The following is an 11,840-nucleotide window of genomic DNA, read 5'->3' as shown; positions in this document are numbered from 1 at the left end:
GTATTCTTCAAGGTAAGGAAACTAAGGTCATGAAACCCATAAAAAAATTATCATTCCCTATGATGTCTACAGTAATGGGCTTTATGATCTGAATGCTATCAACCTTTCTTAGCATGATACTCACTGCCATAAGACCATCTCTGCTCATGATTAGAACGGAACCAAAGCCAAGAGCATTCCCGCACGCCTTCTCTCCATCCCGACTATCCCGGGTGCTGCAGGCTCCAGACACTCTGGTGCTGTTGTCCAGGAAACACTATCATCCCAGAGAGAAGCTGTTATTAGGGAATAGAGTCTAACTATGCAATAATGGTGCAACAAGTCTTCAAGAATCCTCTGCTGAAAAGGGGGGCTTAGCAGGAATTTATTACCTTCCGCCCTGATTCCGCATCGTGTCCCCAGCTCTGCCCATAATTCATCATCATTAAAGTCATTCATCACTAAAGTCTTAGTCACATGCATCTCAGGGACCATGATTCCTAGGCCTATGTGTTCCCTGCTTTCTTTATGTCTCCCAGGATTGTGACAGAAGAGTCCCAAGGGGTCTGGGTTCAAGACTTGACCCCATCACAAACTGGCCATTTGCCTCAGGGCCAAATACGTGATCTCTCAGAATCCCAGACGCCTCCTCTCACAGTTAATGGCATCTCCCTAATAGAGCAGTTGTGTGCATTAAATGAGATAACACGTATAAAAGTGTTGTGCACAGGACCTGGGAGCCATTGAATCTAATGAATTTCTTCTAATCATACTTTATTACTTATTTATTCACCTTCCATTCTTAATCCTAATTTTTATTTTCCTGCACATTAATAATCTATACCATAATACTCTTTAATTTCTTTTAGAGCTATGCCCGGTGTGCAACCATCAATGCAGACAGATGCTGGATATTCAGGTTATTTGGACTTGCGTCATCCAGAAAGTGTTCATGACTCTGATGATTAAAGTTTGGAAAGCCTGAAAATATATGCTGTTTGATTAAGTTTTTTTTTTCCTTCTCCCTATCCTTTTCCATTCTGCAAATACTATTTCTCCTCTACCTTCATTTTGGCACAAATATTTTCCCAGAATGCCTTTCAAAGAGGAAGTAGCTGCAATGACTTTATCTCCAGAGATTTCCATATGCATTTCTTTAACTATACAATACAGCAGAACACATTTGAAATACACATTTGTTTCACATTTGTTTGCAGGGCTGCACACACACACACACACACACACACACACACACACACACACACGTCAAGACTCCCGTGTGGAGGTCAGAAGACAACCTTCAGGAGTCAGTTCTCTCCTCCACAGTTGAACTCAGGTAATCAGCGTTGGCATCAAGTATCTTTACCTACAGAGCCATCTGATTGACCCCAAGTGCATCAGCACTGGGCAGTTTATTTCCCGATGCACAAAGGTGACAAATCCTTCTTAAAGCCTGCCCCTGGCCCCCTTAGTAAGTTACACTGAGGCACTCCAACAACGGTTAGACAATTAAATTAACTTGGAAATACCTGACTTCTCACTAACTTGTTTAAGAATTTAACAAGTTTCAAAGATAAAGAAACAGAATACTTTATTATAAAACATAAAATAATTAAATATTACACATATATTTTGACTTTTCTCTATAATCCACATTTTTTTTTAGTTCAACATTTTCCCTCAGAATATCATTTACTCAGAGATGCGAGTGAGACACATAAGAACAGGCTATTAATAAATTAATTCTTTCCCATAAAATATAATAAAATGATAATTATATAAAGACAAATAACTTCCCACTTTTCAGAGAGCAAGGGGATGGTAATGTGGTATTATTTTTTTCTGTCCTCATATCAAAATGACTACCAAAGGGCCTCGGCAAGAGGGCCAAGCTGTTACTTTTCACTTCCACGGCATCCAAGAACTAATGCTTCCCATTAGGATGGGGACAAGAACGCTGTTAAATTTAACAGGACACTGTCTTGCTGGTTCTGCTGAGCTAGCAAACCCCTGTTTGAACTGAGACTCTGAGAAGCAATAAAAATGAGTGTACATTCATCAAAGAAATTGGGGGGGGATAGAGTAGTATCGTATAAACATGCCCTGTAGAACCACTTCTCAAAGAATTACAGGGGAACACAGTCTTATAAGTTACTCTGGTTTTGGCAAACAAAGTGGTGTTTTTCCAATTGAGAACAATTTTAAGCTTGTTAATGCCCATCAACAGCTGGCTCCCGATGACCAAAAAAGTCTCATCGGAGACATGGTGAAGTCCTGGCATTCACAGAAGGGTCTTGGTGAGTTGTAATTTATTAATGTAGCAAGAAGACAGATGGATTTTTCTTGGTCACTATTTTTTTTTCCTTGTTGACCAAGTCCTGGGGCGAATTGAAACTTGTCAGTTGTTAGGAGAAAACCACTAGCAGTCTTTAATTTTCTAAGCATCCTGACAATATGTATGGGGCATTATAAATGGTAGGCTTCCCTCCTTCAAGCATGTTATTTTACCAGTGGGTGCCTATTTTTACCAGAAATGAACATGTCACCAGTTCTTGTTCCCAAAAAGCAGGCACCAGCCTCCCTTGTTCTCATTCAACAAACACTTAACGTTGTAAGGTTGATGTTACCTGAAAGGCATCAGTATTGAGTCTTTTTTTCCCTTCGATTGTGAATTTTAATTACTTGGAGATCTTAAATAGCTCATGTGGCCCTCCTTCCAGAATGCTACTGGGAATATAGTTCAAGTTGTTAATTTCAGTCTTGGAGCCTCTACAGGCAAAATATGCTTGAAACCAAATAAACAACACACAGAAAAGAAACAAGATGAAGCTTGCCAGTCCAGCAGCAAGCACCCATTCATTGAGCACCATTTGGTGTCAGATTTTGACACTATAAAATCCAAGCAACTGTTAGGCAAAGGGTTCCATCCATGTATTTGATGGTTCTGAATGTCAATCTTTGACCCGGAGCCTTCGAGGGCCTTTTAAAAATAGATGTCTTTGCCCTTGACTCCTTTGATGTTCAAAGGTATGTGTGTGGGGAGGAGACACATCCCAAAGTCAACAAGGTTTCCACTTGGTCAAAATGAAAACTTGACATATCTCAGTATGATGTGTCTCATCTTCCAAATGGCAGTGCAAATCAAAGGCTTTTTTTTTAAAAGTTGGATTTGTCAACACTTCTCAAGGTCAAGTCCTTTAGAGTACCACGTGCTTCTAGAGGTCGACCCAGGAGGCTGCTAGCTCTCTATCTTTTCTTCAAACCCTGTGGCAGTTCCTCTGTAGTTTGTAGTCTTGATAAAAAAGAGACCTGGAGATTGACAGGTAAGGTCCTGTTCTGAGGATGGTGAGCGGGCTCTGGATCAGCTCTTCCTTGTGCATGACCTACAACACTGTTTCCCATAAAACTTGTGGTTGCAGACCCCATGCTGAGGGACCAGGTGACACCAGTTGAAGAAATCAACACAGGATGGGTCATCTGAAAAGAGAGAAAGCATTTAGCATATCAACTAGGACTTTGACCTTCTTTATTAAGATGAGGGCCTATGGAACAGAGACCTAGACCCACTGCCTCGTCCCTCTGTGTGTTCTATCCATGACACATTTGGACTTCGCCAGGGCAGGATTAATATGCCAAACAATCTGTCTGTTAGCAAAATTTAAATGGTGGGTCAGTGTCAGAAAAGGAGCCATGTCCAGTAGCTCATCATTGTCTGTATATAGTAGTTAGCATGGACACACGTGCCCCAGGGTGGTACCCTCCCAAAGAGCATTTTCCTTTTAGTTACTCTCCTCTTGTCTTTGCACAATAAAGACCCACACAGCTCTCCCGACTCTTGTTGTATCGGCCCCAGTTTTGATTTTCTCCATGACTCACACCTGCCTACAGTTTCCTCAGTCCTGGCTTCTTGTGCCCAGAATTCCCTTTTTCATGCCCTTCCATGTCTCACAGTCATTCTCAGAAATCCCTTTCAGATACTAACCAGTTCCTGGCATGCCTCTTACCCAGAGCCTTCCTTCCCATCCCTCCACAGTCCAAGATATAGTGATCGCTGTGGAAGCTGAGGCTTGGGATCTGAAGCCTGACTCCCTGACCTCATCTTCTCTCTTCCCAAACCCAGCCATGCCACCTTGCTGATCCCTGAAGCACCAGTGAGCTTCGCTACCGTCTTCCCAGTTCACTGCCAGGTAGACGGTCCCTAAAATCCCAGGTTAGTTTCTTTACTCCTCTGCCACTCAAAAACTAGCCTACTGCTTGGCCTCCCAGGGACTGTCTTCATTTTCTTCCTGGCTTTATCCGGCCCCATCATGCCATGTGGTTGCTTATTCTCTGCCCTCTACAATGCAGTCTTAGAGAGCAGGTTCTTGGTCTCCACTCCTCATCGGTATCTTCCCAATACTTAAAACAGTGTCAATCACAAAGTTGTTGTGGAATAAATATGTTAAAAAAACTTATCGACTCTTTTTATTCTTAGAACACTATCATCGCTCTGCACTGGTTTGAGGCAGCATGCTCCTCTTTTCACACATCAAGACTCATATTGAACATCTAGCTCCTGAAGGCAGAAGTTTATATTTGCCCTTGTTAAGTCCTGTCTACCAGCTCCATAGAGATACAAGTGCTAACTAAATAAAATATGTTTGGAAAAAAATAGCTAAAATAATAAAAATTAAGCCATATAGCATAGGAACTTAGGTTTAAAAATGAGATGGAATATTCTTTTTTTCCCAACGACTTCTGGACACACACACACACACACACACACACACACACTGATGTCCAGGCAGATAACCTGTACCAGCAGAGACTTGGTAAATGATGAGAGAGAAACAGCAGTAACAACAGTATTGTTAAATCAAGTATACAGAAGAATGGCGTTTAATTTCCTGAATAGGGCACTCCTGCGGGTCAGGGGTCTGGAACCAGGAAGCTAGTTTGAGATTCAAGTCAGACATTAAGATCAAGATCCCACTACATTCTGTTTGCCTAATTTATATATATGCAATACACCTATATACGTATATGAGTTCAATTATTGTATACCTATCTAGTATCTGATGCTGCAGATCAATTGGCATGTACCTTAGCCCATTGTACCAACAGAACAATCTAGAATGCTTTGCAAGATAATATAGACCACTGGACTATGGTCCTAAACTCACAGGCATTTATTTCTGTGGCCCTTTGATAGATGGTCATGCTATATACCCAGGGTAGATTTGAACTTGTAGCTATGCTTCTCCCTCTGCCTCCCAAGTGTTGTGATTACAGGCATATACTACCATTAACTGACTAATCTTGCTACTGTACCAGCTCCCACCTCTCTTTAAATTTTTTTAATTATATATGTGGGTGCTTTATCTCCATGTTTATCTATGCACCACATCACATGCCCACAGGAGAGGTCATCAGATTTCCTTGAACTACAGTTACAGATGGTTTTGGGCTGCCATGTGGGTATTGGGAATTGAACCTGATCTTGTGGAAGAGCAGCTGATGCTTTTAACCACTGAGCCATCTCTCCTATGATAAGAATGAAACTTTACCAAAAGCCCACATCGGGGCCCTTGAGCTCCATGTAAGCCAGGAGGTGGAGCTGAGGCAGGTCAGCATGCCGTGAGTGTGCAGTGCCCTCTTTGCTGTGGGGAGGTTTGGTGATAACAACAGTTGTGGATGGCTGGTTCTCTGAGATATGACCCAGGCATCTGGCTTACACTGTGGAGGCTGACTTTGGGCACCTTTCTCTTTGCCCCACTCCCTGCATGCAGAAAAGCAGCAAGCACCACTGACTGTCCCAGACTTCAAAATCTACCCAGCTTCCACCTCCCTATAAAAGAAACTTCCCCATCTCTCCTCAGAATCAGCAGCCACCTCTCCACAAGGAGATCCTGTTCTCACTCTATTCCAGGTCACCCACTGTCTTGATCTCACAGATGCCAAGGTTCTCCATCTTACCCAGTTATGGCCAATGTCTCTGTGATGACTAATCAGGGCCCTGAAACACTTTTGGTTTGTGCCTATGTAGTCAGTTGTGGCCCTAATCTAAGTACCTTGCTGTTCCTCTGCATTTGCCTTTTCTTCTGCTGAGCACATACAAAGTCCACCTTCCTTACTTCCTGGAGGCCCTTTTCAAAAGTTGCCTCCATTCTGGGGTCTGGCTTGACCAGCCTGTCAAAGCCTGATTTCCCCACCTCTTCCTCAAGGTGGGAAGTTGCGTGCGACCGCAAAGTTCTGAGATCCTTATAGTTTCCAGACAAGACCCTGCTTCGCTATAGTCTGCTATTCCCAAATGAGAGTTCTGGGGATTCCTGGTGAGTTCCTAATGACCTCAATAGGAATAAAACAGAGGTCTTCGCCACACTGGACACCAGTTTTCATTTTACTGCATTCTCAGCAACAATTGTGATCCAGGTGAGCATCAGATGTAGGGAAAGCAGAGAGCAACAGGATCTCCTCTCTCCTGTGCCTGGCTGAGAGATGTCCCCAGGACTGACCAGAAGGCTAAGGGGTTGCATTTCCTTCTAGAGTGATCTGACTACAGAGACTGACATGAGGGAGAGGTGTTCTGGCAGAACACACCCCGTCTCTCTGTAATACTAATTCTCCTCTGTGTAGAATCCCCGCGCTGACTAGAGATGACCCTGTTTCCGCAACCCCTCCAATACAGGCACACAGGATAGCACATCGATGCCCTGAGCACACAGAGACGCCAAGTGATGCAGGTGGAACGGTGGGGGAGAGGAAAGTTGTGACTCACCGTACCAAATACTCTCCACCACAGTTAGGAAAAAGGGGGCTGAGAGATTAGGCAAGCTCGGAAAAATCTGTGATTGCATTAAGCAGGAAAGAAACCCAGCAGCTGTGTGCTGAAGAAAGAGTCTTTAGCATAATGAAACCTGATCTGACCGAGGGATACTTCCCAGGGCTTGCCAGATTACTTTGAAATGATTTGGATTACAGGTGTGACCCGTCGTGCCTATCATGTTGGGAAGAGAACCTAGGGATTCATGGATGCTAGGCAACACTCTACCAACTGAGCCCCATCTCCAGCCTCCAAAGACTTCATCTTAAAAGGAAAGAATGGTGACATGACTCTCTCCCAGGGATGAATGACTGGAAAACCTTCCTGAATGAAATGTTGCCTTTAGATCACACAAACAATATGGTATTGGCAGAAAATGTCTCGGATTTGGCCTTGCACATGTATGAGAATGCAGCCCCATGGGTGCTGATGGAACCACGATACCCTAGAGTCGAGTAACAAACCCATAAGTTGCACAACCAACCATAGCGAGCTGCGGAAGATTTTTCTCAAAACTGGTGAGATTGATGGGGTATGGGATCCTTTACCTCTTTTTTCAGGAGCTGGACAGAAGTTTGTATTACAGGCTCTGAGCACTGGAGGCTTCTGATGGAGCAAGCAACTGGAGGAAGGCCGGCCTTGCTGCACACAGTGGACTGATCGGGTCTGGACTCCTCCCCCACAGGTTACCGTGCACTGCCAAGGAGGGAGACAGAAGGGAGTTATACCTGCTCCGCTGGGCAGAGTCCTCTCTGAAGTCAGTGGCATCCAACAGAAGGAAGCATGAGAATAATGACCAAGAGGCCTACAGATGATGCAGTCTGCAGCCAGTCCTAGGCATTCAGTCCAAGTCTACTCAGCCCTGTATGAGCAGTGGGGTCTATCAGAAAAGTCTTGGGCAAATGCTATTGTACCCGAGAGGGGAGTCATAAGGAAGTAGGCTTCAGTAGTAGTCTCAAAAACTCAGAAACAAATCCAGACATGGCCAAAGATGGAGGACAAGAAGCCCAGGCAATCTCGACCAGATGCCAGAGTGGATGTGGGTCATTTGAAACAGGGGCCATAAAGGATAACTAACCAAAGATACTTTGGGATGGTGCCTAGCTAGCTTTTGAGGTAGCATGGTACCTAACAGACAAGGAATTTTATTGCCCAATTAAGTAGAATCTAGGTTCAAAGTTTCTTTGTGTCCCCCATGACTACATGGAAGATTGGTGGAATTTTAACGAAAGAATGGAAATGCCAGGGGAAAAGGAGACCCTTTAACTGTTTTGCTTTAGAATGGACCACAGAAGGATGAGAATACCATTTTGTACAAATATCATTGTATGGCCTGGTATTTGGGAGGAAACAGTAAGTTTTGGCAGAAAGAAATTTAGGAATATTCCAAACATTCAAATATAGATGTATGATTTCCATCCACTTGCCTGACTCTGGGGGTGCCATTTCCTAATACACAATAAGCACTGAGGTCTACGAGTCAGCTTTTATTGCACAAAAGCAGATGTCTGAAGAGGAAAACATCTGGCTTCCTGGCCTATTGTTGGCTGACGTCCAATCATATCCACTCATTCAGATAAAAGTACATGCCTCCTCCATGTGAAAATGTCTTTATATTCATTGTACATAAATGATCAATAATGGGTTTCATAAGCCATAAAAAGAATTTCTAAATATTAAAGAAAATCACAAAATTTAAGAAGCCTATAGCAGTGTGTGTGAGTGTGTGCGCATGCATGAGTGTGTGTGTGTGTGTGTGTGTGTGTGTGTGTGTCACCATGCCTAGTCAAATAGAAATATTTCATTTCCTTTCATTGGGAATTTGTTTTCAGGTCCTCCCATTTTCAATGTTCCTTTCTATATTATGCACAGATACTACCAGAGCCTGTGTTTAAGGGTGAGTTGAGCATCTATTGCGAAACCAGTGAGTTCAGCACTAGCAGTGTCCTGGGACCTCTGCATAGCCTTAGGTTCTCATGGAACCAACCAGTGTTCTCAAGAACAAGGTGTCTCTGTCACCTGATGACTGACAGTTTAAGCCTTACCTTTCTCATCCACGAAACTGGGACAATAATGCCTACCACAATGTTGATAAGAGGATGAGACGAGAAAATGCATAAAGAGCATTAATAGAAAGCATGGGCGGAGGGTGGCACAATTTAGTTTTTCTGTGTCCCACAGAAACATGCTCTGATACAAAGTGACGGTTTCAAGAGTGGCAACAACCAACACAGGCACGATGTCACAGGCTTTCTGTTCAATACTTATTCCAGTTTTCTAGGTCTAAACACTATGCACCAGACTGTATGTAGTACCTGCCCAGGTTCATCTAGAGAGTGGGATGGGTTGACCGATGCCGACCATTCCAACTCGATAGAGTAGGGACAACTATTGATGGACTGAGAGCAAGCTAGGGTGGTACCTCTCACTTGAACATATGCTTCCTAAACCTGCATGCACCCACCTGTTGCCATGGTGATGAATACCACCCTGCCACCATGCCGTACACTGGGCAAGCCCTTCTGTTGCAGGTTTCTTCCAGTTCCAGGTTTGGCTTCTTCAAGTTGCGGCATCTCCGCTCTGGGAATGGTATCGGTTTCCCCTGCAAGGTCCTCTCGCTGCACGTCAGTTCTCTCTTCCTCACACCCAAACCACAGGTAGCAGAACACTAGGAGCCCAGAAAGGAGGGTTAAGGGTTCCACAGTCAAATCTGCTGAGCTGTGTGTCCACACAATATCAACCAGTGCAGCAGCGAGGTCCCTCTTGTTACAGATGAGGACAGCAAAGGCAGGAGATTTGAAGTGACCTTCTCCTCTCTGAATTTTAAAGAGAAATCCCTGTTCATCAGGGATGAGGAACCGTGTGGATGTGTGAGACACAGGGTACCAGATTTACTCACTTTGTTAATGCCGCATGATTATATTGTGATAGTTTAAGCTACTCTTGATTTCTCAACGTCCTTCATCCATCTTGTTGAAGGACCAGAGTTGGGGCAATATGGGAGTGACAAGGACTATTTGAGGCCTCTCTGAGGAGTGGGGAGTTAGAGTCACTTAATGAAAATGATTGAGGCAGAACCACTTTTGAATGAATAACTAACTGCTTATCTTTAATTTTACCTGTCTCTTTCTTGGTTAGATCTATTCTGACACTGTGTTACACTATAGGTAAAAAGAGAGAAGTCTGAAAAAGAATAGACTGTTTTGGACCTTGAGATTTCTGTCCGGTGCTCCAATGTGGGTCTCTGTCTCCTTTCATTGCCTGATGAAGGTTAATATTCAGGAGGATGCCTATATGTTTTTCTTTATAACTCAAGAACAATGGCAATGGGTTTTTGATCCTACTGCATGTACTGGCTTTGTGGGAGCCTAGGCAGTTTGGATGCTCACCTTACTAGACCTGGATGGAGGTGGGTGGTCCTTGGACTTCCCACAGGTCAGGGAACCCTGATTGCTCTTTGGGCTGACGAGGGAGGGGGACTTGATTGGGGGAGGGGGAGGGAAATGGGAGGTGGTGGTGGGGAAGAGACAGAAATCTTTAATAAATAAATAAAAAAAGAATAGACTGTTTTAAACTACAGTGTAATGTATGGGGTCTAGAAGTGAACAAGCATCCGTATAAATATTATAATCTATATGTTAATGTATGTTCTATGTATGTTAGCTCCATTGTAAAGATGAATAAATGGAGGTATGCCCAACGTTACCCTCACAGTGCATATTAATGGCTGATTGCAAAGAGGTTATTTTTGGGATAATGCCTTTATAAAATGATTAAGAGGAGATGGGAGCATATTGTTGAATTTCATTCATGACATGGGTCAGGCCTTATCACCTAGAACAGAAGTGATTGGAGGAACAGATGCTTGGCCATCAAGCTTATTATGATTAGTGGAAACTCACTGTCAAGTTCACTGGATTTAAATAATCTAGGATCCACACCCCTGCAATTTCCAGAGAGGTTTAAGTGAAAAGAGAAGACCCATTATAAATGTGGGTACTGCTAGCACATGGGTTGGACTAAATCAAAAGAGAAAGCAAGGGGAACACCGTTTCTTTGTTTCTAAACATGGGACAATGCAGAGCAGCAGCACTGAGGTGGCACCTGGCACATGTCTGTACAGAATGGAGCCATGTGGGTGTGGATGAGTGAAGGAGCATGTATGAAGAACCCCCCTCCCCCGCCAGTATGCCCAAACTCATACCTCACTCCATGAAGAGGTGACCCACTGGAGTCGGTTGTTTTTGGGGCATCGTCCCAGCACACAGCCCTCTTGTGACTCAGGTCTGGGGCTACCAGAACACAGGTTTTCTGAGACAGTCTCGGCTGCAGAGTTTTTACAAAGGACCTCACGTCTTCTCACTCCTCGTCCACAGGTCTTGGAACACTTGAGAAGAAGAAAAGGTGCCATTTGCTTCCATTTCAGATGGAATTCGTTTGAGTAAACACCGCACATATTTACACTGATGCATTAACGCTTCATCAATACCCTACACATTGCATACCATTTAAAACATTGTGTTCCCTTTCAGATTTCCCTGTTTATTCCTATAGCACAACACAGTGTTAGGACAGATCTAACCAAGAAAGAGGCAGGTAAAACCAAAGACAGGCAGTTAGTCATTCATTTAAAAGTGCTTCTACTCCCATTCCTCATTAGCTAAAATGGGATATTTTAGCTTCCGCTTTAAACATCTGAATACCCAGTGGCTGTTTCATCCCCCAGCCTGAAGATGAACCATGCTTATCATGAAACAAAGGGCTTTCCAGACACAGGATACATTGTACCAGAACTTGGCTTCCTCTCTGCTATAAGCCTCTGTCTAAGGTGGATTACTGTGCAACCATAGGGAGAAAAGCAGAAAAATGTGCACACTATATATAGATATGGACAAGAGTATCAAAAAGAATGAGATCCTTAACTCCTAAGAACTTTCTTTGGCATGGTGCTAACACAAGCACCTATCAAACATTTCTGGATAAATTCACACAATCCAAATCTTTACTCTGGGCAAGTTTTATTTTTTCCTACAACCTTTCTGTTTTGGCTTCCTGAGAA

The 11,840-nt window shown here is 43.5% G+C and overlaps 1 protein-coding gene across 1 annotated transcript in view; it reads right to left on the bottom strand.

Annotated features, from left to right (window-relative positions):
• Nucleotides 1–3,101: 3,101 nt before the first annotated feature.
• Adamts18 (ADAM metallopeptidase with thrombospondin type 1 motif 18) overlaps nt 3,102–11,840 on the bottom strand; it is a 132,408-nt gene continuing 123,669 nt past the window's right edge. Inside the window, exons 20-23 of the mRNA XM_041650470.1 lie at nt 10,986–11,168; nt 9,246–9,449; nt 7,330–7,477; nt 3,102–3,456 (exon numbers count right to left, since the gene is read on the bottom strand). Of these exons, the coding sequence (XP_041506404.1) occupies nt 3,341–3,456; nt 7,330–7,477; nt 9,246–9,449; nt 10,986–11,168 (651 nt within the window). The 3' untranslated portion in view covers nt 3,102–3,340. The remainder of the gene's footprint in view (nt 3,457–7,329; nt 7,478–9,245; nt 9,450–10,985; nt 11,169–11,840) is intronic.

The sequence above is a fragment of the Microtus oregoni genome, unplaced genomic scaffold (assembly GCF_018167655.1).
Source record: "Microtus oregoni isolate MIOR12 unplaced genomic scaffold, Mior012 000004F_ref0000308, whole genome shotgun sequence".
Classification (NCBI taxonomy): Eukaryota; Metazoa; Chordata; class Mammalia; order Rodentia; family Cricetidae; genus Microtus; species Microtus oregoni.
The sequence above is the reverse complement of the archived record's forward strand: the minus strand, read 5'-3'. Positions and strand labels throughout refer to the sequence as shown.